The sequence below is a fragment of the Nuphar pumila genome, chromosome 5, assembly GCF_984573655.1.
Source record: "Nuphar pumila chromosome 5, dmNupPumi1.hap1.1, whole genome shotgun sequence".
Classification (NCBI taxonomy): domain Eukaryota; kingdom Viridiplantae; phylum Streptophyta; class Magnoliopsida; order Nymphaeales; family Nymphaeaceae; genus Nuphar; species Nuphar pumila.
Window position 1 is genome coordinate 135,549,001 of NC_143253.1, and position 26,585 is coordinate 135,575,585.

At 38.5% G+C, this 26,585-nt stretch overlaps 2 protein-coding genes across 5 annotated transcripts; one reads left to right on the forward strand and one right to left on the reverse strand.

Moving 5' to 3' along the window:
- The first annotated feature begins 7,302 nt into the window (after positions 1-7,302).
- LOC149838905 (protein CONSERVED IN THE GREEN LINEAGE AND DIATOMS 27, chloroplastic-like) lies at positions 7,303-17,477 on the forward strand. 2 transcript variants are annotated; one of them, XM_090007839.1, is made up of 7 exons: positions 7,303-7,597; positions 7,704-7,856; positions 9,262-9,339; positions 10,077-10,172; positions 16,827-16,862; positions 17,018-17,193; positions 17,283-17,477. In XM_090007839.1, exons 1-7 carry the CDS (start codon positions 7,361-7,363, stop codon positions 17,443-17,445), a joined length of 939 nt encoding a protein of 312 aa, XP_089863965.1. In that variant the 5' UTR covers positions 7,303-7,360; the 3' UTR covers positions 17,446-17,477. The 2 variants fall into 2 exon arrangements, with proteins under 2 accessions (XP_089863965.1, XP_089863966.1); XM_090007840.1 differs by lacking the exon at positions 16,827-16,862.
- Positions 17,478-19,558: 2,081 nt separating this feature from the next.
- Positions 19,559-26,093, reverse strand: LOC149838906 (uncharacterized). 3 transcript variants are annotated; one of them, XM_090007838.1, is made up of 5 exons: positions 25,057-26,093; positions 23,692-24,534; positions 20,818-20,903; positions 20,373-20,522; positions 19,559-19,758 (listed from the first exon to the last, which is right to left on the reverse strand). In XM_090007838.1, exons 1-5 carry the CDS (start codon positions 25,384-25,386, stop codon positions 19,614-19,616), a joined length of 1,554 nt encoding a protein of 517 aa, XP_089863964.1. In that variant the 5' UTR covers positions 25,387-26,093; the 3' UTR covers positions 19,559-19,613. The 3 variants fall into 3 exon arrangements, with proteins under 3 accessions (XP_089863964.1, XP_089863963.1, XP_089863962.1); XM_090007837.1 differs by having other exon boundaries at positions 19,559-19,755; positions 23,692-24,606; XM_090007836.1 differs by having other exon boundaries at positions 23,692-24,606.
- Positions 26,094-26,585: the final 492 nt, after the last annotated feature.

The window sequence follows — 26,585 nt, forward strand, 5'->3', positions numbered from 1 at the left end:
CTACCACGAGGGAGGTCAACCAGTTCCCAAGTACCATTAGAGATAATGAAGTCCATTTCACTCTTGATGGCATCTTTAAAATGCATTGCTTCAGGTGAAGCCATTGCATCTCGGAAAGTGGGAGGATCATCCTCGATAAGGTAAGTGATAAAGTCACTTCCCAAATCCTTGGTAATCCTTGGTCTCTTGCTCCTTCTAGGTTCAACCACTTCCTCAGACTCACCGGGTCTAGGATGGGAACAAGATGGTTCTACCCCCACATCTGTCATCATTTCCACATGTTCGGGAATTGAACCAGAAGTTGAAGGTATATCTAAAGAAGACAGATTCTGAGGTACACCAACTTTCATGGGAAATACATCATCAAAGAATGTAGCTTCTCGAAGCTCTACAATAGAGTTAACATCTATGCCAGGTATCTCAGACTTAATTACTAAGAACTTGTAGGCATAGCTGTTCTCTACATAACCCAAAAAGACAACATCTACTGTTTTAGGACCCAGCTTCTTCCTATTGTGCTCTGAGACTAGTACCTTAGCAAGGCACCCCCACACTTTAAGGTATTTTAAGCTAGCTTTCCTATTTCTCTAGAGTTCGAAAGGGCTACTATCCTTATGCTTCTGAGGTACTCTATTCAGAATATGGCAAGCCGTATTTAGAGCATCCCCCCACATATAGGTAGGTAATCCAGAACTCCCAAGTAGAGTATTTATCATGTCAGTTAGGGTTCTATTCTTTCTTTCTGCAATCCCATTGGATTGAGGAGAATATGGAGCAGTAAACTCATGAACTATTCCAACAGACTTGCAATATTCATCAAGTTTATTAGAGGTATATTCTCCTCCTCTATCAGACCTCAATCTTTTAAGTTTTCTACCAGTTTGTGTTTCTGCTTCATTCTTAAAAATATGAAACTTATCAAAAGCTTCATCTTTTGATTTAAGCAGATACACATAACAATATTTAGTGCCATCATCTATAAAAGTGATAAAATACTTTTTATGATTTCTAGTTAACACTCCATTAAACTCACAGATATCTGTATGCACCAGATCCAATATTTCAGAATCTCTAACAATCGTATGGAATGGTTTCCTACATTGTTTTGCTTGCACACAAATTTCATATTTTTTAGTTTTATCAATGGAATGCTCAGAAATCATTTTCAAGTTCATCATGTGTTTCACATAATTGAAATTCACATGACCTAATTTATTATGCCACAAATCAGATGATTCTATGTTATAAGCAACATTAGATAATGAATCAAAAGAAACATCATTTTTTAATTTATCACTGCAAACATGTTCAACACGAAGTTTAAATAAACCATTGTCTAAATACCCCTTGCCAATAAAGGTTCCAGAATGTAAAATAACAACTTTATTACATTTAAAGTTAAATTCATAACCCTCTCTAACAAGACATGAACCACTTAGAATGTTCTTTCTAACTACAGGCACATGGTGCACTCTGTGTAAAGATAGAACTCGTCCTGAAGAAAACTTCAGATCCACGCGTCTAATCCCTAACACCTTTGCAGCCGTTGAATTGCCCATAGTCACAGATCTTCCTGCAGCAGCCTGGTATGAGACAAAGACAGACTTATCAGCACAAACGTGCACATTAGCCCCAGTGTCAACCAGCCACTTTGTTGGCTCATAGACGTGATAAATTTGCGGGTTAACAGAGACATACCCAGTACTGGTCCCAACGACCTCAGTCACCATGTTGACTTGAGGCATTTCGTCTGTGGTCCCATGAGCTTTAGTCTTCTTAGAAGGACATTCCTTAGCCCAGTGCCCAACCTGCCCACAGTTCCAGCAAGGTTTGTTCTTTGCCTTTTTCTGGATTTTGGCCTTAGGTTTAAACTGGTTTTTCATTGCAAATTTCGATTTTTGTCCTTTGCCCTTAAAAACTCCGGTCATTATGTTTATCTTAGGCGGTTCAGTTGGCATCACGATCTGTTTCTGGCTCTTATGCTCCTCTTCAATGGCAATGACTACCATAAGATCATCTAGGGAAATTTTCCCTTTACGGTGCTTGAGAGACATACAGAAGTCTACCCAAGACTTAGGAAATTTCTCTACGATGGTCATAACTTGAAACTTCTCAGGAAGTTTCATTTCAGCCTCAGCCAAACTATGAAGCAGTAGCAGAAACTCGTGTGCCTGCTCAGTGACCAACTTGCCTTCTACCATCTGATATTTCAGAAACTTGGCAATGGAGTACTTTTCATGACCTTGGTCTTCTGTATTGTACTTCTTGTCAAGTTGATCCCATAAACCCTTAGCAGTGGTAGACGAAGAACAATACACATCGAACAATGTGTTGGACAGAGCCAACAGTATGCAACCACGACATATACTGTCCTTTTCTTTCCACTCTACAGCCGCAGTGACTGCAGAAGGGTCAGGGTTAGTATCAGACACCGAAGGGCAGTCGATTTCCAGAACATTCAACAGCCCTATCGTAGTGAACCAGATCTTCATGCGTTGCTGCCAACACTTGAAGTTCTGACCGGCAAACTTTTCCGGCATACCGGTCATGTCCACTTTTGGTACAAACGCAGAAGAAGACAACATGCTTAGAATCTTCTCTAAGACTGTTGGATCATATTTCGGATCACACAGTTTCACAGTCGTCATCATGATATAAAACATGATATAAATCAGGAAACACAACAAAGTATACAGCATGATCAACAGACGACCGAAACAATAACAGGGAGCAAGCATGGCAGTTTCTGCATCAGACCAAAATCCAGACGACAGCATAAGAGCAAACAGATGCAAAGAACATAAAGAAAACAACAGACACATGTTTAGATTATGTAACAGGCTAAAGCGTTCGAAAGTACTCCCCTTAGAGAAAATTCGCCCCCACATACAGTGCAAATCAGGGTCCGGCGTCCTTCCCCCAGGATACAGTAGCCACGACGAACCGAACGGTGCACTCCGGCGGGTCGTCCTTCGAAAACAACCTCCACGAACCAAATGTTGCAGAACACCCTTTCGGGAAAACTCAGGAAAGAGATAGAGAGAGAGAGCAACAGAGGAGATGGGAAATCGCAGAACTCTTCTTCAGAACCCAGAGAGTATGTCTCAGCATATGCGTAACCCCAGCCCTCACCACCCTTTTATAACCCATGAACGGTTATGAAACGTGGAAGGACCCGTTACGGATTCTGAGGAGACGTGATCCGTTAATGGTCTTTGAAAGATCGAGACCCGTTACGGAATCCGAAGAGCCATAACGGGCACGAAATCCGAGGAGTCGTGACCCGTTATCCATTCCCATAACCCGTTACCGAATCCAAATAACCAGAGAAACTTTGGGTAAAAAGGTACTGTGTCTTGATTGGATATGGCCCTAAAGAACCCGAACCCGAGCCTGGCCCGGTTCGGCACGGCACGGCGCGGCGCGGCGGGCGGGCGCGCGTGTGTGTGTGGTGGTCATCCCACTCTCTTGTTCTCAAGAACAAGTGTATGAGTTCTCAAGTGGCTTATAAAGCCCACAGAAAACTCAAGCACAAGCAATGTGGGACTATTCCACCTCATCAAGACCACCTTCTTCAAAACAGCCCAGTTTCTCCTTTGAATTCTCTCTCCCTTCCTTCTTACACCTAACATGGTAGTGGTAGTGGTGGAGGGTATGGTTCTGGTGGTGCTGGTTATGGGTTTGAATATGGTAGTGGAGGTGGGTTTGGTTCAGGAGGAGGAGGAGGTGGTGGTGGGTTCGGTGGAGGTTTTGGGCAAGAGGGAATTGATGGTGGTTATGGGTCTGGCTTTGGATCGGGTATGGTAGTGGAGGTAGGTTTGGATCAGGAGATGGTGGTGGCGGTGGATTGGGTTATGGGTCTGGTGGTGGATATGGAAATGAGGGCAGTGGGAGCAGATATGGTTCTGGTTACGGGTCAGGGTATGGTAGTGGAGGCGGGTCTGGTTATGGTGGTGGTGGTGGTGGTGGAGGTGGTTCAGGTTCGGGTTCTGGTTCTGGTGGGGGTGTTGGTCATGAGGGCAGTGGAAGTGGGTATGGATCAGCTTACAGGTCTGGATATGGTAGTGGAGGTGGGTTTGGTTCAGGAGGAGGAGGAGGCTCCGGTTCTGGTTCTGGTTGGGGTTATGGTCATGAGGGCAGTGGAAGTGGATCTGGTTCAGGTTATGGGTCTGGATATGGCAGGGGAGGTGGGTTCAGATCAGGTGGCTGTGTGGCGGGTTATGGATCGGGTGGTGGATATGATCATGAGGGTGGCAGCAAAATTTTGTGTATTCGAACATCTTTCTTTGTAAGTGGTAGCAAAATAGCGATTGCTTGAATTTTTATAATTTTTTTAGCTTACCTTGCCACTTGCCAATAATTATGACAGACCTAGCCTTCTTAAGATGTGTGAGTTTGCCCACAAAGAGCTCGGTAGGGGCTACTTGTGATTGTCACTAAGTTGACCAGAAGTCACAAGTTCGAAACCCACAGGTAGTGCCTTTGCTGTACTGTAAGGTTGAAGTTGGGTATACTTTCGTGGACAAGGAAAACTTCAACCAAAAAAAGAAAAAAAAAAGGTGTGACCGTGAATTCCATATCCACTGGTGCACCTTTTTTCTTGCAAGGTTGAAGCTGAGTGTACTCTCTCTAGGTAAGGTGAACTTGAGATTTTTACACTAATGAGCTCGTGAGGTGGGTTTCTCCAGTTGTATAAAAGAAGTCCACTTCAGAAATGTATGAAATGAGTTTCTAAACTATGGCACATATGTTCATCGTGTGGGTGAGTGGTGTCCAGGACACCCTTGGATGAATTTACTATCATGTGGATCTAACATGTATGTTCATTAGAAAACGGACTGTATTGTATGCGTAATTTGACATATTTTCTTAAAAATCTTATAAATTTTTATATTTTTTCTCATGTCTAAAATATCAAATATCTAGATTTAAAAAAACTTTTTTACCCTTTCTACATCCGATCTTTCTTTCAAATATGTGACTGTTTTTTGCAGAATAATCTTTGTTCTTATGTTTGTATCTCTTATTAGATATCGAAAACTTGTATTTTTATAGTTAGTAGACAAATGAGACATAAGGTTATAACTTTCATGTTTTGAGTTAAAATTGAAAACACCTCTAGGTTTTTTGTTTCTGAGTTCCAAAACCATAATAGAAACATGCTTTGCACCTTTTAAGATTGCGTATTTTTTTATCACCTGCACCAAAAATTAATATATATCAAAAAGTCAACTTTTCATTGTTACCAAGATCACCTTGATCTGATGAGCAATTAGAGAGAAACATCATCTGGAAGATAGATTGTTCCTTATAAATATGCAAACAACGAACATAGATGAAGATGAAAAAATTCATATAAAATATAAGCAGACTTGAGGAAGTCCACATAAAATATATGCCGACTTGAGAAAGTGCATAAAATATATGTAGATTTCCTCAAGTCGGCATAAAATATAGGTGAATTTGAGAAAAGTCTGCATAAAATATATACGGATTTTCTCAAATCCGCATAAAATATATGTGAACTTTATTTTGTTCAAGCTTAACAAGAAGTTCACATATAATTTTATGCAAACTTCATGAAGTTCGCAAAAAAAAAAATGTGTGAACCTCATTTTAAGTGGGTGTACGTGACACCCGAGGAGTGGAGCGATATATCATGTGAACTTCATCAATTTCGTGCATATGAAAGGTAAAAAGGATATTCCAATACTGGCTTTAAACATGGAGAGAATATCACAACTTGTAGGGTTTTTAAAAAAACACTTCATTTTAACCATACAATATGATCATTTTTTGATGGTCCATTCTCATTAGGAACATGGCATTTAGGACCCAATTGGTGAGAAAGGGTAATGACTACTCTACAAGTCCAGGGGCTAGAGTGTTGGAGCAACTTAGGAACATATCTTAGGGACCCGCATCATCTCAGTTTACACAGGAGAAGATTGCATCCATTTGAGTATCCCACCTACAACGCCCCCTAGTAACCACCATAGCCTAGAGCTTCATCACATCGAGGTTGATTGGCACAGTTGGGGGGTGTCAATGGGTCGGTTTGGTTCAAACTCAGGTAGAATCAGTTCTGGCCCTAATTTTCTGGTATGGTATTGGGTCTGGACTGGAGTCTAATCAAATCCATTATAAGAGAAACCATACCCAGACCCGATAAGAACTATATGAATCAGATCCGGGCCATAACTGGTAAAATAATATTTTTTATCATTGTTACATTAAAAAATTGTAGGTCTTAATCACAGCTTGGGTCAGGCCCGGGTCTGGTATAAAATTTCTCAAACTATATCCAGATCTATGTATTAATCAGACTTTCAGGGCTGGACCCAGGTCTTAATCATGTCTTCTTATTTATCACCCTACCCAAACCCTATAGGGTTTGGTACGGATAGGGACCAGGTAAACCCGACCTGTTGACACCCCTAAGCACAGTGCTAGTCAATAGCAACATACTTCACAGCACGTCATTTTTTTTTTCTATTGATAATAATTTTTTGTTTAGCAAAAAGTACAATCTTGGATCCGACCCATATTGCAAAACCTCCATCTTGGATCCGACCCATTTGCATCGCTAGTGAGCTCTCTTCAACTTCAACTTGGAATGTCAATAGGGGTGGCCATCGGGCTGGCCGGATAAGAGTCCAACAGGCTCAGCCCGAGTCACTTATACTCGGGCTTGGGTTTGGGCCTGACCCAGTTAACGGGCTGGATACCCGGGCACCCGGCCTGATGGCCACCTTTAGGAGGCGTTTGCATGTCACGGACGGAAGGGGGTGCATGGAAACGTCTGCCTCGGAAATGGAATCGGACCCCCCTACAGGAACCGTTTCTGCGAAAAACCTACGTGCAGTCTGTATTTTGGTATGCGTTAGAGGGTTTTTCGGGCGAAAAACAGCCCACTTTTAGTGACACACAAACGCGCCCCTAGATGTTAGCTGACCTGGAGCAGAGCCTTTGTGGGCGAATATGTCATATCCTCATTTCATGAACCTTGAGCAGCACACGTGCAAACGCGTGCGCAGCATCCTGCAAGCATGGCAACAAGGCGTGGTGGCAGTGGTTTTGGCACGTTAGGCTTCTTCCCAGCCATGTTGCTAGCACAAACCCAGCAAACACTTGCTGTACCAGCCACAAATTAACCGATAATATGACAGTCCAAGATGATATATGTGGAGCCCACATAATATTTTTCTCGCCAAGTAAATGTGCATGGCCAAAACCCAACCGAATTTGAGTTCATAAATGGCCAATCTTTGTACCAATACGCTTCTCTCTCTCTCTCTCTCAACTAGCAAGGTGTAGAAAGGAAATAAATTAGGTAGAGAGAGCCAAAAGGAAGTAGAGAATGACACTCAGGCTAAAGATTTGCAGTTTGATAGATGGTGGTGTGGGATGTAAAAGACAGTGGAGTGTTTGCAGGCGTGGGACTTATGATTGTCTCCTGCAACCAACCAAAAAGTTGGGGCCTAAACGTTGGGATGTAAACGTCAGCAGAGCGTTGAGGGATGAGAAGAATGGAGGTTTCGTTGGAAATAATTGGGAGCCTGGTTTGGAGATTGAGGTCCCATTTGAGCAGAGGCCGGTAGGTGTGTGTTTTCCCATGTTTAAGCATTGAATTATTTAGTTCATTGGTTCATATTTGGCGATTTGATTGGAGATTTGTTATGTCCACCACATATTGGTTGTAGGTGAACGAATATTCATCTCTAAAAGATGGGTTGTTATACTCATGGGCAGAGCTCAGCCCTGGGCTGTTTTTCATTCGGCTTGGTGGGCTTTGGTTGGTGGCGTTTGCTGTTCTTGGTGCTCCAATTTCTTCTGCTAGCTTTGATCCTTCTCAGGTATCTTTTGGGAATTTGTGGAGGCTTCCTGTGTTTGGAAATTGGTTTGTGTAGTTATCTCCTGCGCTATGATTTTATTTTTTGGGGTATTTTACATATGGGGCACCTAATGTATGGTGAATCTACATTTAGCTATTTAGTTTTTAAATATTTTAAGATGGCCACCTGTGTTGCTTTTATCCTCTAAAATTGCTTGTTTGCCCTTAACTGTAACTACAGAAAACTGAGGAGCTACAAAAGTCGAATTCAATAGTTTTAAGAAAAAGAAAGGTTAAAACGTGTCATTTTAAACAGTTAACTAAAATTTGTTGATATAAAAAAGTAATTCAGGAAGTCATCTGAGTGATTTCTTGAAAAGGTAGATGTTTATCTTAAACATTTGAAAACCGAGGCGCTTAGACATAAATTTGTCATTCATTAGCTGCTTATGGGGGCGTTTGCTTGCGGTGGAAAGCTGGGGCTTTTGATGTGTTTTCGCGGGGCCCATTACGGCAACGCAATCGTGGAGCTCCCTTTCCTCGAGAAAAAAGGAGCCCCAAACTCAACGTATGACCCCCCCTATTCAAAGGAAATGTTTCCCTCTGGGGGGTTCCGATTCATTTACTTTTAAGGAGGCTCTGTGCGGATTGAGGTGTGGAGCCTCCTTCAGCGACATGCAAACACCCCGTATATGTAAACTGCCCCTTTCTTTTTCACATATTATAATGATTTCATCCACCAAGCACAGAAAGGAAGAGTTCTTTATTGAGTGCAAGTTTTGGTAAAACCATCTGCAGTAATTATTGATTGAATACTTCATTTTGGTTCTTCCAAGGCAGGTTACTTCAATATCAGAAACATCTGCATTTGCAAAATTCATAATGCTCATTATCTTTCTGCTACATATATATTTTCTCTTAGATATTTAGAATTGGAATATACAATGGAAAAGCATGTTGTTTCTTATGGATGGAGATGTCCATGTAAGAGCATCATCTTCATATGGAGAGATTGCTTTTGCTGTATGTCGTTTTATCTTTGTTGAAGTTTTAAAATTGAACTATCAAAAGCTCCTATTTTACTAATATAAGACCATTTGAACTCGTTGTTTGTGTTTAATATTGAGACTGCACTGAAAAATTGTTCTCTGCAATAGTTTTGGTGTTTTGAACTTTCTTAGAAACACGTAATAATATATCATGTTAACATCTGTGGATCCACAGTCTGCACATGTAATACTCTTTTTCGAGCTGGTTTTACCAACTCCATGCTTACTGTCAAACATCACAATGCAGCTATAAGGCTACTTTATAACACTTGTATCCCAAATGATATACCTGTTGAATTCCATAATTATTCTTTTGTTAATAGTCCCTCATACTTATCATACCCACTTAATTTACACACCTTCCATTTGACATTGCAGGATCCTCTCAAGTTTTTGCTAACTGCAGGAGCTGGGACACTTTTTCTGGTGTCGCTAGTTGTTCTGCGCATATATCTGGTATGCATGCTTCCTGGCCTAACATTCAAGCCACATTTCATCATGGATCATGAATACCATGTAGTAAAGGTTTTCCGAGCAGAAGTCTTCAATCATCAATTCTATCAATGAATTTACATAGTTGCTTGCAAGTCATAATCATGTTGAAGTAGCCAGCAGTAGATGCACAAATGATTTTAGTCCTCAGTTATCAAGCCATTAGGTGCAAAAATGCTTTTGAACAACCTTAATCAGCCAATTGAGATTTGCACCACTGTTAGACAATTCATCCACCAACTATGGGAGAATATTACAGCTCTAGTGAGCTCCTGTGTTCTATGCTGAAACAGGATTTCGTACCATCAAATCTTTGCTACTAAGTTTATTTCTTAGTTAATCTATCTGCAACTAAGTAGGCCTCCTGACATACATAGAAGTTTTGATACTGAGAAAACCATTCTGTAGTAGGCTAATCTCTGATGAAATAATTTTCCATCTAAAGAACATCACTTGAGACACTCTGAACAACGAGCCCATGGTTATGATTAACATGATTAAACTGCTAGGACTAGGTATTATCATGACCAAACTACTATGAGGTGCATATTCAACAACATTAAAGAAATGATAACAAAATTTGATGAAATCCTCTACTAAACTTCTAAAGCTAATAATTTATCTTTTTGTACCTATATTTTGCCATTCATGGAAGTAACAATGAGAAAACTTAACAAATTTCAATAGTTTTACTCCCACAGGGATGGAGCTATGTTGGTGACAGGCTGCTCTCAGCAGTAATACCCTATGAAGAGAGCGGATGGTATGATGGACAAATGTGGGTTAAACCACCAGAGGTAAGCATCTTCTGTGAAAATTGAGGGCACAAAAGGAGATATGCTTGTGGATCCTCCATTAGTTACTAAATGGAGGTCATCTCACAAAAGATATTCCATGTCAGTTGGCTTGCATCTTGTATTCAATTGATGTTAACGGTAGTTAACAGCAGTTATTTTAAGTTCTAAATCCTAGAAATCCCCTGTTACATCTCATCATAAGCTTGATTTTCTTAAGTTAGTTAATTAGAAGCTGATAACTAGTTATTTTTCAAGTGTATTTTGTTAAATTTAGGGTTCCAGAATTCCCAGAAGAGAGAAGGGAAGACAATAGGGTTTTGGGCTGCACGCGATTCCCAATATGGGAAAATCGTGCCTCTCGTAACTTATATTTGCTTTACAATTAAGATACATCAAAGACAAAAAATACCCTCATTTACATAGAATACAAAGGAGATTAATGAGGGGCATTTAAGGAAATATAATAGAAATACAATAACCACATTAGAAGCACAACTGGGTCTGAGTGATCCAGATTTGACGTGATCTGGATCTGGACCGATCCAGATCTGACGTTACCTGAATTTGGACCAGTCTGGCCCTGATCATGCTGAGTCTGACATGATCTGGATCCTCACGTTTGGACCTCACGCTAATAGCGTCTCTCAAGTTGTACATTGTTATCAATCATGGATAATTTGTTTCTTAAGTACCAAAATATATTCTTCGTGAGGCCTTTTGTGAGTAAATCAACAACTTGTTCTTTAGTCCGAACATATCTGGTCTCTATTTCTTGATCTTTCACCTTTTGACAAATAAAATGTTGATCAATTTCAATATGCTTCATCTTCCCATGATGGATGGGATTTACTGAAAATTTGAGAGCACCTTGATTATCACGTAACAATACTGATTTGGGAATAAGTTCTCACAAATCATACAGCGTATGTCTGATCCAAGTTATTTCAGCAATGACTGCAGCCATGGAACGATATTCTGCCTCTATATTGGACCTCGCAACAGCCTTTTATTTCCTATCACTCCATGAAACCAGTTTTTTTCCAAGAAAAACACAATATCCAAAAATAGGCATTCTCTCATCAGGATCACCTGCCCAATCAACATCTAAATAAGTCGTGACCATTATCGTATCTTCATGTGTTGCTCTTTTCCTGTAAAGCAAGCCATCTCCAACGGTTCTCTTTAAATATCTTAGAATCTTTTTCACACCCTCCATGTGTGGAAGTCGAGGTTGATGCATGAATTGTAAGACCTGGTTCACGACAAAAACAATATTTGGATGAGTAAATGTAAGATACTGTAGCATCCCCACTATGCTTCTAAATTGTGTGGGGTCATGATATAGTTCTCCTTCATTTGCTCTCAATCTCTGGTGAATAAGAATATGAGTTGCAGCCGGTTTACAATCCTTCATGCCCATTTTATTTAAGAGATCCATCATATATTTGTGTTGAATCAAAATAGGAGCCATCTTGTCGATCTACCTCTATTCCAAGAAAGTATCTCAACAGACTGAGATCTTTCATTTTGAACCTTTTATTTAAGAATCTTTTCACTTCAACATGTTCATCACAACGGTAACAATTATATCATCAACATAAATGAGTAACACAGTAATAAGATTGTTACCCTTGTAAATAAAGGGTGAATGATCTAATGGAGATTGAGTAAAATCATAACCTTGAATTGCATCAGAAAAACTATTAAACCAAGATCTCGAAGCTTGTTTTAACCCATAGATAGTTCTTTTTGACCTGCAAACATAAGCCTTTGGATCATCCTCATTATATCCTGGTGGCTGCTTCATATAAACCTCTCCTTAAGATGCTCATGTAAAAAGGCATTCTTAACATCCAATTGACTTAGTTTCCACTCGTGCTCAACTGCTAGAGAAAGAATGATCCGAATGGTGCCTATCTTAACAACAAAGCTGAAGGTTTCATCATAATCATGCTCGTACTCCTGAGTGAACCCTTTCGCTACTAGTCAAGATTTGTATCTGTCGATGGTACTATTGGGCTTGTATTTTATTTTATATACTCATTTCAACCCAACTACATTTTTATCAGGTAGTCTTTTCACTATCTCCCAAGTCCTGTAAGGTTTGCATTTCTTTATTCATGGCTTCTATCCACCTATTGGACTACAATACATGTTGAAATGTTTTGGGTTCCTACTGTTTCTCAATCTGAGTGAGGAAACATTGAAAGTCAATGCTAAAATTTTCATAAGTTACTCATCTTTCAATTGGATGTCTCACCCGGCTTGATTTTCTTATTGGTTCGAGTTGATTTTCTTGATCTAACGATTGTTGTTTATCTTGCAAGGCCAACTACTGATGGCTTTGATTGCGTCTTGTATAAACACATCCTTCTTTGAATCTACCTGATACGATCTATGCATTATCTGAGTGAGCTTCTATGTCATGATCCGATTCAGCTGGAGGTTCTTCTAAAACATCATGAACTTGATTAGAATCATGATTTGACTATTGTACACTATTGTTCATTGGTGTAAATAGGTTGTCACCTAGCTAGGGCTGATATACTTCGACATTGCTCCTATTCTGTAAAATATGCTGGTTGCACTGATCATTAGAAAAATTGCACTTATCAAATACAACATTCTAGATATTTTAATTTTTTCTGACTTGGGATCAAAACACCTATAGTCTTTGTAGTCATCCGCATATCCAACCAAATGACAAACATGGACTTTATCCTGAAATTTGTTTCTCAGTTGGCTGTCCATATGAACATAACATATACAACCAAAAGTTCTCAACTCATCATAATTTGGATGCTTCCCGAACAACATAAAAAATGGAGAATTATTTTGCAAAAGTTTCGTGGGCAATCTGTTTATAGTATAAACAGTTGTATGAAATGTCGTAGTCCATAGCTTTTGGAAATTTTACTTTCATGAATCATGGACATTGTACTCTCCACAATATGACGATTTCTTTCAGCAATGTCATTTTGTTGAGGTGTCCGCAGACATAAAACTCTTCGACTAATTCCATTATTCTGTAAAAATGCAATAAATTCTTTTGACGAATATTCACCACCACCATCACACTGAAAATTGAGAATATTTAATGAAAATTGGGTACAAACATAGGCACAAAAATTCTTAAACACACCAAAGACTTCAGATTTATGCTTCAAGAAGAATATCCAAGAGTAACGAGAGTAGTTGTCGATAAATGAAACATAATATTGGCTACCAGAAGAAGAGAGAAGTGGAGATGGTCCCCATACATCAGAATGATCTCGAAGCCCTCTTATTATACGAATTGAAAGGCAGAACATGACTTACAAACTTGACAACTAGGACACAAACTATCATGAGACTCTTCACCCAGGACAGATTCAGGCAACAATTTATTTGAGACTAATCTTTCAATAAAAACTCCACCAAATGACCTAACCTACTATGTTAAACATTTGACTGACCGGACTTTGAAATACTGAAGACACACGCAGAGGATTCAGTCTTCGAGTGACCATCTAAAGTAGTTCGTGCAACCAAGAGATCTTCTCTGAAAACGTATATGTTGCCATACCTTTTTCCCTCAACGAACGTCTTCCTCGTTTGAAGATCCTTAACATACACAGAAGATGGAGCAAATTCAACATATGAACCGGTATCATCGACAAGTTTAAAAATAGAGACTATTTTTTTTATATTGGGAGAACACAATACATCAGACAACTGGATAGGGTGAGACAAAGGAATGAGGACATCTTCAGAATGTGTGATAGGGTGGCATCTACCATCTCCAGTAATAATGCTATTTTTACCAGAATAAGAAATTAATTTGGAGAATTTACCTGCATCACTTGTAATATGGTTGGCGACTCCTGAATAAATGTATCAAACACCCTGATCATTTTGTTTGAATCTAAGTTCAGAAAGTGCAGTCAACAAAAGCTCCTTGTCAGGGCCACTTTTCCCCCTATTATACTCTTGATCTCTAAGCACAAGCTTGCCTCTAGCTTCAGGAATATATCTCAGATCATCTTTGAACCAACACTTTGCTTTTATATGAACCTTCTTCTTGCAAACATAGCAAGTAGGAATGTTGTTATTAGAGATACCTCTTCCTTCTAAAGGAATATTAGTAGGAAGAATTCATCGTCCTCCCTGATTATAACCTTTGCCTCTACCACGTCCTCCTCTGCATCCACGGCCTGAAAAGGATCTTGTAAACAATATCTCATGGGAGTCTGCTTTAGCCTTATTTGTGTTTGACACCTTCTTTAATGACATCTCATAGCTAAGGAGTTTAGCCTTCAGATCATCAAAATAAAAAACAATCACGACATATTGCAAAGTAGTGGACAACAAATGAAACTCAGGTCCCAAACCAACTAGAGCTTGCTGAATTTTGTCTTTCTCAGATACTTGGCATCCAACTGATGTTAGCTGATCTGTGACGAATTTGATTTTATTAAATACTCTATAATAGACATGGATGCTTGCTTTTTCAACATCTGAAACTCACTTTTTAGATACATAATCTTGGCCTCTGAAATTTAGGAATAAGTCTGATGCAATATATTCCACAACACCACGGCAGTGCAATCATCTGGTATTCCCACCAATACTTCCTCCGATAAAGTGGAAGTAATATAGGCAACTAAGGCTTGATACTTCATCGGATTACGAACAATTTTCATTGCGGTGACAACCCCTTTGTCATCTTTATCTTCTTGCATAAGAAACTCAGGTGGGGCGACTACTGATCCATTTAGGTGACCAACAAGATTCTGGCTCCTAATAAAAGGAACAGTCTATTTTTTCTAGGTATGATAGTTGGAATTATTTATTTTTTCAGAAATCAATTGATCGAGAAAATTGGCAGAGATGGATCCTGAAGAAGAACTTGAATCCATAAGAGATGAATTAGGGAACAATGTAGGAAGATTAAATCAAGGCAGCTAATAAACAATGAGAAGCAATATCACTCGACAAAAAGGAATTGCAGAAAATCGGCAACAATAGATGCAATAATTTGTCACATTTTTTTATTTTGCAGAATAAAACGTGAGATTAACAATCAACGATTTGCCTCAAATAAAATTTTGTTTTCAGCTCAATATATTGAGATTAACTTGAACTTGATCTTTCCTGATTGTCACAAACCGAGGAACGTGAGATGTAGGCTGACGTCAAACTGATTCTCAGGTTTGATGATTCAGATCTAACAAAGAAGAAATAAAACAGAAAGAAGTATCAAAATCGTGACCCAAGCACGATTTAACGAGGATCTATTGAAAAAAAATAACCCAAGGTTTCAAGAAATAGAATTCTCCCAAAAGCATATTTGATTTAAGAAGGAATAATAATAAGAGAAAAGAAATCATATTTGAGGAGAAAACAAAACAAGAGGAAACACAGATTTGAGGAAGAATAAAGAAAGAAAGGCAAAAGGAAGGGGATTAGAAGAATCAACTACTACCTAGAGGAAGAGAGATAGAATCTCGAAGTTCACCAAGATTTTTCAGCCTGGCTCTGGATCATGGCTCAGATACCATGTTAAATTTAGGGTTCCAGAATTCCCTACAGAGAGAAGAGAAGACAATAGGGTTTTGGGCTGAACACACATGATTCCCAATATGGGAAAATCGTGCCTCTCTTGTAACTTATATTTGCTTTACAATTAAAATACATCAAAGACAAAAAAATACCCTCATTTACGTAGAATACAAAGGAGATTAATGAGGGGCATTTAAGTAAATATAATAGAAATACAATAACCACATTAGAAGCACAACTGGGTCTGATGTGATCCAAATCTAACATGATCTGGATCTAGACCAATCCAGATCTGACGTGATCTGGATCTGGACCAGTCTGGTCTGATCACGTTGGGTCTGATGTGATCTGGATCCTCACGTTTGGACCTCACGCTAATATATCTCACCTCATTTCTATATGTTGATTTTACATGTAAATGCGGCGAAGAATACTTCATACACTGTTAGCCCGCTATCAGAACGATCACTTATTTACCAGTGGGCAAAAAAGAATACTATGATGCTTAGGAAGTTCCATTTGCTGAATATTTTTTTCTTTGTTTGTAATCTCTGCTAATTCAAGATGTTCTGCACATATTGGTTTAGCTTTCAGTTTGAACGATTGTTTTCACCATGCAGTGATACTTAATCTAGTTAATTAATTAGGTGCATTAGCTCCTGTTTTCTCCTAGAATAATGTTGATTTAGAAATGTAGTAGTGACAACATTTCCAGGAGATGGTTCACTTGTAGCCTTGAATGCATATTCCATGTATATTCTCCATTCTGCTGGCCTATCAACCTGCTGAAGCAAATGGCAACAAGAATGCTTAGGTCTCATCCCATAATTTAACTTGTTTAAGTAAATAGCCCTTCCAGTAAACATACACTTTGAACCATATGTTTCTATGACCCGATTGATTAGTGCTGCCATTTTCTTTTTATTGCTACTTTCATGATCAAATAAAAATTTATGATTATTGGTTTCTTAAAAATGTCCTCACATTCCTTATAAGATAGTATATCCTCAGTGATTATGTTTTAAGGAGATTGAATGAATTGATTTTGCATACTTCCCATGTGCTAAATGTTTTGATCTTGTTGATCATGACATTTTATTTTATCTGATATAGGTTTTAGCTCGTGATAGATTGTTGGGAACCTACAAGGTAAGAATCTAGTCTTATGATAGCCCAAATACTAGTGTGCAAACCACCCTATTCATTGTCAAGATGCTTTGGATTTCTCTTTGCTTTCTGTCTCAATGCATGCTTCCAAATTTGTTTGCGATGATGAGTTCATTGCAAGTAATTTGTTCATCCAGGTCAAACCAGTAATAAAGTTGTTGAAGCAAACATTGTTGGGCACTGGTGTGCTGCTTGTGACAGCTGTATCACTGTTCATATTTGCCAATCCACTTGAGGATTTCATACACTCTGCTCTTATGACAGATGGAAACAGTTCAAGTGTTTCAAATCCGAAGACGAAAACCAGCATAAGGTATCTTTGTTTGAACCTCTTAAAAGTCAGTTCCTTTCTTTTTGCTTACCATTAAAATATTCCAGTGATATCGATATGAAAAAATGCAGAAGAGAGGAGTTGCTAAGATTGCCAGTGGAGGTCATAAATGATGATGACCTGGCAGCAGCAGCTGCTGCTGCTGCTGATGGTAGGCCTGTGTACTGCAGAGATCGGTTTTACAGAGCATTAGCAGGCGGACAATATTGTAAATGGGAAGATCTTCTTAAATAGATAGGAATTGCAGTCTTATTTCCTCTCATGATGTAACTATCAAATAAATCAGAAAATGTTATGAGATTCATATTAACAGCATTCAATATAAGTTCAAGATACAAAAGTGCTCTAAGTATGTTTCGACTTGTGATCAATCCATAGATACCAATAGAAAATAAATAGGCACTCAAAACAAGTACATGCTCAAGCATCATTGACCAACTCGTCAATCTCGATTCATTTCAATATGAACAACGGTTCAACTGATTCGATTAATTAGAAGACTCTACTGAATAGAATTCAATTATCAATCCATATATAATATCAGAAATACAATACCAAAAAAGACACTGGAATGGGTCGTCGAACTAACAACTTTTCAATGTCTGATGAACAATATTCCAATTTTAGGTGGACCAATGTGATAACAATTACATGGAGGAAGACCTTATTTTCTTTTTTTATTTGGTTTGTTATTTCCAATTCTAAGTATCTATTCAAGGCGAGCCATAGCAATTGCGCCCACTAAAGAAACTAAAAGGATTATAGAAATAAGTTCAAATGGAAGATAAAAATCTATTGATAAATGAATCCCAATCTGTTGAACATTACTTGTCAGGTCATGTTCCATGATCTAGTTTGATCTTGTGTAGTCCAAATAATTCCGTACCATGACGTGTTTGGGATAGTAGCAATTAGTGAGAAAAAAATACTTGTACAAACTACTGAAGTGAACCCATTTCCGATAGACCAAAAATGAAAATAATTGTAATATTTTGAACCATTCATAAACATCACAACAAATATGTTTAAGACATTTATGACTCCCACGTAAATAAGGAGCTGCACAGCAGCTACAAAATAAGAGTTCGATGGAATATAAAATAAAGACATACAAACAAGAACCAATCCCGACGAAAAGGCATAATAAATTGGATTGGTAAGTAATACCACTCCTAGACCTCCTACTATAAGACCTGATCCCTGAGATACTAAAAGAATATCATGTATTGGTGCAGGTAAATCCATTGTGTTAAATAAGCGAAAAATAAGTCAAAATATCTCATGATTTTACTGGTCGGGAAAAATTGGATTACCATTTTTTGTATCTAATAGTTCCTACCCCAACGTGGTGTGACTTGATGTAGATAGAGTTAATCAATTGAACATGCCAATCTTGCTTTTGTCTTTAGTCAAAACAGAGTTTGTAATTTCATATTAAAAAAAACAGCTATGGCTATAATGACTATATATATTCCAAAAGGAGTCATAATCCTCACAAATCTGGTTATTATTTGTCCGACATGAAAGAAACTTACCTACTTTCGATCAAAACTTAATCTTATTTTTAATTTAATTGGTAATCGTTCTTGAATCAATTAAATTAAAAATATATATCCTTTTGAGTGTAATGCATTTAAGCTGTCAATACAATAATTTTGTTACTACTAGCAGTGGCGTAGCTAGGATTCATGTGAGGGGGGGCAAACAGGGGTGTAGCAAAAAAAAAATATTTGGTGTGATAGTCGGGGGTTCGGGGGCATGCAACGCCCCCGAAAAAATTTTTTTGAGATAAAATAAAAAATGGCTGCAATTATTAATAAAAATCTATTTCATATGGACAAATCAAACTATTTGCTGCAGTCAGGGCTGGGCTGGGCTACAAAAAATGGATAAAAATCTATTTCATATGGAATCAGGGCTGGGCTAGGACTGGGCTTTTAAAAAAAAAAAAATTAACTGTTTCGGGAGGCAGGACTGGGCTACAGCCCAGTCCTGCCCCCTCCTAGCTACGCCTCTGACTACTAGCATTTATCAGTCTATTTGGGCTGGTTGCTGCTGTTAAATAAGCCATTTGCAATACATAGGGTTTCCTAAAAACTGCTACGCTATTGAAGCTATTAAATCTTATAACCATGTCGCAAATAAGGAGGTGAGAGAATCCAACTGTTAGCAAGCGCTGTGAGTCTGGCACTATAGCAAATCTTAGCTCTTTTCTTTCCTTTTTTTTCTTTTGGCTTTCACCTCTCAGCTACTTTAAGTTGATTACGGGGGCAGAAATCACTCAAAACAAATGGCATTTTGTAGGAAATGATATGACATGAAATTTCATAGCATTGGGAATGTAAAAGAGGTCAAAGGATGGTATCATTAGCAATCATTTAATATACAAGAGGTAACTATTTTTACACAAATTTCTTGCACCAACTTACAAAACTAGACAGCTTTGGTACCACTACATCTCGGACAAACAATCGCTTCTTCCTTGCCTGTTCAAGGTCAAGCGTTCTATATGCAAGCGCCATCAAATACATTGCAGGATGTAGTCTTCTGTGCATAGTTGAAGGCATCAGTAAATGACAGAATAAGAACTCTAATAGTTGAGCACTAAAAATATTAAGTTTAAATAGGCTATATTTACATTTACACCGTGTCCTTGGTCACCTCTCAGTTGATGCCAAGTGGTATTAAAAAGTAGTTGTCCTACGTTACTTTTCCCTTTCTAGAAAAGTTATGGTCGCAGACAGATTTGGTTTGGTATTTTGACCAACGAAATGGAGGATGGTGAGATGTCATTAGCATAAACTATTTTAAAAGGTTAACTAGAAGAGCAGCTGCAGATTTAGTAGTAAACTGTTATCCATAAAAATAATGACATAAATATGTATATAAAATATTATGCATGGAAAATGTAAAGTTTGTTGAGAAAGCATTTAGAAAACAACGGCTGAATAAGTTATTACAGAAAAACCAAAAATACGGTTAAGAAAATAGAAAGTTTTCTTAACCATATCGGTGATATCGGTAACTATGGCAGAAACCTATTCTGAGAATCATAAATGATCCACTTTATTGCAGAAATTAGGACATAGTCACCAATCAAGCATGAGAGCCTAAGCAATGAACAGATCCATATGGTTTTTCCTATTTCTGATGAGACTAACCTTTCAGCTTCCTTCTCTAGATGAGGAATATCAACATCATGCCAATGCCTTTTGGATGCGACCATCCTCCCTTTGTTATCTCGTCCAAATGTTTCAACATACCAACCACCAATGTTATGCATGCCACAACGAGGTTCAAACAGCCAAAACCTGGGAAATGAAGTTGATTAAATCACAATGCTTAGAGAAATGTGAATGCAACTCAAAATGACAAACAATACAATCAAGGATCCAAAGATCAAAATTTTACATATAAATACAAGACCTATTTGTTTGCTTGTGTGTGTATCTGTGTTTACACGTGTGTGTTTTGATATGTTTATATAAAACAGTGTTGCATTTGATGTGCTCTCGAAAGAGCGACTAGTGAAATAGGTTAACATAGCTAAATGCATTTACCTCAAATAAATATGAAAAAAAAAATTAAAGCGATATTTCAACATACTTGCTGGAAGGCAGTTGGGGTCGCCGGCATCTGCATTCACAAGATGAAACATGGTCACCAACCTGATACCAATGCATGTGCTTCACCTGTACCAAATTTAAAACAAGTGAACAATGATTGCTTCACCCTAAACCAATATTGCTAAAATAGGTAACCACATTTTCCTATCAAAATAATTATCTTGAAATTATGAAATTGACTATATTTTATTGAGTTCCCAGACATGATAGCTACAAAGCTAGATCTCTAACTTTATACATGCATAAAGCACCAAGCCCAAGTTCTCAAAAGCAGAATCATCTAAATTATCTGTCAGAAACATTATCAGCACTTATATTGGGCCATTGTGACTCATCAGATGCAAAGGTTTTTCTTTGCCTTACTGATGAAAAAGCATGCGACTGCAATTTCATGAATATTGTGCATCCTAATTTGTTCACTTCTTGTAGTATACATTACCATTGTCTCTAAATGGTATATGGACAGACTCTGAGATATGCATACACAATGAAGATTCTGCACATGCCTAAATTTTATGTAAAGTTCAACTGGTCATCTCTACTTCCAGACATGCTATGTCATCCAATAGATTTGAAATACCTCAAGTTTTATTTTACCAAACCACAATGCAGTACTCCATTGGTGATTAAAAATCTGGAGTTTATAACCTATGTCACAGGGATTAGGCTAGCAGGGTGCCGCACCCGCGTCGATGCGACTCGACGCGGGTGCGGGTGCGGCACCGGGTGCGGTCAACCCAACCCTGGGTGCGTTGACCGTACCCAGGGTCATTTTTGTCTAATTTTTTTATTTAAAAAATTTAAATTTTTTATCAAGGACAAAAAGATCTTGGATCATTAGAGCCTGTTCCACGGATTTCAGGGGAAAGGAGGTTGGAAAGATGAATATAGCCAATAAATTCACGAATTATCAATGGAATCGTCTAACTCTTGAGCTAACGAAGCCGAAAACAAGAGAAAATATCAATGAGACATAGGATTTCCAAGGGGAAAAAAAGGCGATCGGAAGATACGGGTGAGAAAAAAAGAGGAAAGACAGAACACAAACGTGATCGATGAGGAACTCATATTTCTTGCGATTTCTAAAGCGAAAAAAGGCGAGCGGGGACTCACACTTCTTGATGGTCTCGATATCCGCACCGCTCCTCACGGCGTTCACCGCCTTCTCATCCTTCTTGGCCGCGGCATTGGGCGTCTTCTTCCTGATCACAACCGGCTCCCAATCCTGCATCAACGGACCGATTCCAGCCATCCCTTGAGAAAAAGAACCCAAGCCAATGCTTTTGGATGCACGCGATAGAGCAAAAAAAAAAAGCCTAATTCAAGAACTAGGAAGCAGCAAACCCTAATCTCCCAGCCCCTCTCTCTCTCTCTTTCTCTTTCGGTGAAGATATTTTCTGAACTGAGTTTCGTTTTATATAATGTGAAATTACATACGGACACCCATCGTGTCAGTTTTTACATAAGAAAAAGACCATATTTTTTATTATTGCATTCAACGTTACCCATACCCGAACCAAACCCTATAAGATCCGGGTATGGTGATAAATAATAAGACCCGATTAAGAGTCGAGTTCGACCAGAAGATCCGATTAATACAAGAACCTAGGTATAGTTTGTGAAATTTTATATCAGACCCTAACCTGAGTTTCCATTAAGACCTGCAATTTTTTAATGTAAAAATAATAAAAAATATGTTTTTACTATATATATATATAATTTATTTATTTATTTTTTTGCCGCACCCCCGCACCTGGGTTTTTTGGAAGTGCCGCATCCCTGCAACCGCACCCGCACCTGCACCCATGTGACATAGTTTATAACTCTCATGCTAAACAAGCCCACCATAGAAGAAATCTATTTGATGAGTGATGGCCCCATAAGATCACATTGAAGTATCTAAATAGTTCTCAAGTGGTTATCAATGAGGCACAACAATAGTACATGTTGACAGTATGCAATTAATCCTAAATAATAATAATATCAATTACTATTTATTTTATGCATTCCTGTTGTTCTTATAATGTTTGACCATATCCTTTAATGAGTGGTTTTCTTGAGAGAATGTACTGTAGAACTAGCAACAATACGGGAGATTTTACTCTGCCAAGTATTTTTGGTACATCTAGACCCTCATCTCGCAATCTCATTTCTAATTGACGCATTGAAGTAATCACCCATGAGAGTCCTGCAAAAGCTATTTAAGACAGTGAATGATCAAATGCACACAGGTTCAGCTGTTTGCCAAAAGATAGTTGACACCATGAATATGAGAAATCCTTTGCAACAGGAACAAAATAAATAGTGCATGATCGACACAATACACTTTTGGCTGCAGACAATCTTGTCACTTTTAAGTTAAGTCTAGGTTGTTGTCAGTAAAGGCTGATTTGAACATTTAAGTATGACATAAGGTATTTATTGTTACAGAAATCTATTTTTCTTATACTAACGTCTATGTCACCAAATTCTATGAATTTTTAACTTAATTCACAATCTATCTACACCAATAAGCATGCAGCAGACAGTTAGCACCTGCATTTTTATCATGGATAATATGCATGCAATCTACAAATAATAAAAATTGGTAGCGTTACTAATTGTCATAAACATGACCATGATTGGTGGTTGTAAATTACTTTCCAATCTAGTTGGTAATGCTGGAATTACTGCTACGAATTGCTCGGACAACATTGTCAAAAGGATTTATGCTCTTGAACTAAGAAAAGTTCCTATCCTTTCAAAGAGACGGTAGGAGACAAAATACAATATAAATAATCACTTCTAGCATTACAAATAAATACATCGTTCAGAAAAATGAAACTAGTAAATTTCAAAGGAGAGGAATACTAACCCACATTGTCCTGTGTTTAATGATGATATGGGTTTTTCTACCACCGCTGTCATAGACAGAGCATAAACCTTCCTGTGGGCTAGTTCCTAGTCCAGTGATTGTACCTAGAAGAATCTTTGAGTCAGCTGAACTTCCTGAAATAGGTGCCGAGCTAAATTCTTCATGAGGTTGTGCATAGAGGAATACATTTATGCAGTCGTCAGAATCTTCAATTTGTAACTCTCCATGAGGTTGGTTGGGAGGAACCCTAGTTGCAGTTGCAATCACATTGCCAGCAATATGTAATTCTAGATCTTTATAAGCATCAGGTTGATCGTCTTCGTGATGCTTCCTCTTTAGCATCAGCTGGTGTGTCATTTCCTCATCCAACGAAGATCCAGCTTCGATAAAACAATGATCTGAAGAGAAATCAGTGCATGAACTTGTATGCATGCTGGAGCTCTGAACTTTAGCAGCCACAGATTGCAGACAAGTTAATCTTTCAAATGAACCACATGATCTCTCAGGAACCTCATTGATAATCTGAACAAATCCAAAGAGAAAGCGCCCGGAGACCAGGTGCAGCACTTCTGCAGTTTCTTCTCCAGACCTCTCCTCAGCTTCAAAACACTCTGGCAGAAGATCCATGGAGTCAATGTGCGGACCAAAATACGCTTTTCGAATAGCAGCATAAAATTCGCCTTCGAGTTCCTCAAAGTAGCTAGAACCCCCCACTATATCTTCTGACAGGATGTCGTGAATCGCAAGGCGGTAGCGTTTTAGCCACTCCGCAACTTGTATCTGTCCTGCTTCTGCTACATGGTCATCATACATGTACATTGTTGAAACCTTCACAGTTTTCCTCTGCAGTGATGGTTTCTTCTTAGATAACAAATATATATCATAATGAGCCCTTCTTTCTGTGTCCGAAAGAATCTGCAGTTCATATTTGTAAGACTCTCTTCAGTCCAAACCTTTACTTTCATGGACATAATGACTTAAATGGTGCAACACCATCAGACTGAAATTCGTCCAATTTGCATATATTAACAAGAAATGCAAGCTTCCACAATTCCAATTTCAGATAAACAAAGAAAGAGAAAAAAGAAAACCATCCATCTATAACTGTAGTTGGCATAATTTTTGTGACAGAAATGCCAAAGAAAGTGGTAAAATGGGTGACAAACTTAACTGAATTCAAATCAGCAGTTCCTAGAAATCAACTAAATTTTATGTAACACAACCCCATCATCCAGATTACTGGGATAAACAGAGGAATTGAATTGCATTAATCTCAACTTATCCCATTTTATCCGGATAATTAAGTGCATTCAAACATCCTCTTGGGGACTGGGTCATTGGGTGGGGAAAATGAATGGAAGGTACCTCGTAAGCTGCAAGAATTTGAAGAAATCTTCGTGTGGCAGTGGAATCGGCACGCGATTGAAGGTCGGGATGGGTTTGTTTGGCCAATTTCCGGAAGGACGCCTTGATCTCGGCGTAGCTGCAATCTGGGGCAACCCCAAGAACTTGGTAGGCGTCCTCTCCCGAGGAGTCCTCCGCCGTCGACCACCCACCACCACCACCCTTGTTGCAGAACCACCACACGCCTCCTGGGGCGGAAGACGGCCAGAATTCGGATGGTGGTCGGCCATGGGGAAGCTTGGTGGTGCGAAAAACTTCAATTTTTGAAGCTTGTGCAATCCTGAATGCCATCGTTGAATCTGCGATGCCCTACGCTCCACCAATCTGGTGCCAAAATTCCTTTCTCGCCTGATCTTCGCCCTCCGTCTTCTCTGTCTAATTGTTTGAGATGTGACGTGTCGTGTCACTGTCCATGGACACGGAAAGTATCGCGTGTGGACTCTACAGTGAGTCGTAGCGGCACGACACGGAAAAATAAAAACTCGGACACTTCCTAACAGTTGCAACTTGCACAATGCCCTCTTTACAATAGTGATTGTTATTTTATATTTACTTTGTGCATTTTTAAATTATTTACTTGTGTGTTTTTAAATTTATTATGGTTATGTAATAATTTTAACTTGAATAAGTGATTTAACATTGAATTTGTATTTGACTTAAAAATGCATAGATTTACGTCATAAATATACATTGAAAATATTGTGTGATTTTATTTTAGAAGCTGATGTATTGTCAAAAACCACAATATTGACGGGTAAAAACACATTCTTAATAAAAAATTTATATTGCTTATAATTTTCTTTATATTTTAATACCTTTTTTTATATATGATGGTATTCTCCTGAAACTTTTCTGAGAAAATCCACGTTTTCGAATATCACACGACAATTTCCCTCACTGATATTTTTTCAAGAAGGAATATCTGTGGCACGGTTCCAAAGTCCAAAATCTTAGGTCTTTAACGTTTCAATCTCTCTTACCCCAACAATTTTTTTTACTCGAAGAAACCGCTCCAGGCGCAGAGACTTATGGTCTGTCTCTGTCCATGTCAGTGTAAAAAACTCCGAGGGCTTACTTCTCAACCCCGGGGAGTCACCAAGCTTTGGTTTACCCAGGGAGTGATGCCCATGGGATTTGAACCTAGACTGCCCGTCAAACGGTCTAGGCTCCCCTTGGGTTCTTTTACTCCAACAATTAACGTAGCCCGGTTTGGATTAAGTTGGATCCAATTTAAATTTGGTTAAAAAACATCCTAAAATATGGTTCAAAATGTCAAACTTTATAAAGACCTAAATAAAAGTTTTTTTAGATATTAAAGAAAATCTCTTTTGCTCGTCGACTAAATTGGAATCATGTCCCCCTTGCACACCAAAAAGTGCACGCACCTTTAGACATAAGCATTTGCTAGACTTCTCATCAATTTGGTGACATTCAGGAGTCGTCTTTATACCCAAAATTAACAAAGTCCTCATGAATAGGGGCTGGTAAAC

What these genes read in the sequence shown, in the direction of transcription:
- LOC149838905 (XM_090007839.1), top strand. Translation starts at nt 7,361, where the DNA reads ATGACACTCAGGCTAAAGATTTGCAGTTTGATAGATGGTGGTGTGGGA. An exon ending in GATTGTTGGGAACCTACAAG is followed by an intron (nt 16,863 to 17,017) that starts GTAAGAATCTAG and finishes TTGTTCATCCAG; the next exon opens with GTCAAACCAGTAATAAAGTT. An exon ending in AAGACGAAAACCAGCATAAG is followed by an intron (nt 17,194 to 17,282) that starts GTATCTTTGTTT and finishes GAAAAAATGCAG; the next exon opens with AAGAGAGGAGTTGCTAAGAT.
- LOC149838906 (XM_090007836.1), bottom strand. Translation starts at nt 25,386, where the DNA reads ATGGCATTCAGGATTGCACAAGCTTCAAAAATTGAAGTTTTTCGCACC. An exon ending in AAATTCTTGCAGCTTACGAG is followed by an intron (nt 24,607 to 25,056) that starts GTACCTTCCATT and finishes TATGAACTGCAG; the next exon opens with ATTCTTTCGGACACAGAAAG. An exon ending in CTAGAGAAGGAAGCTGAAAG is followed by an intron (nt 19,759 to 20,372) that starts GTTAGTCTCATC and finishes AACTATGCACAG; the next exon opens with AAGACTACATCCTGCAATGT.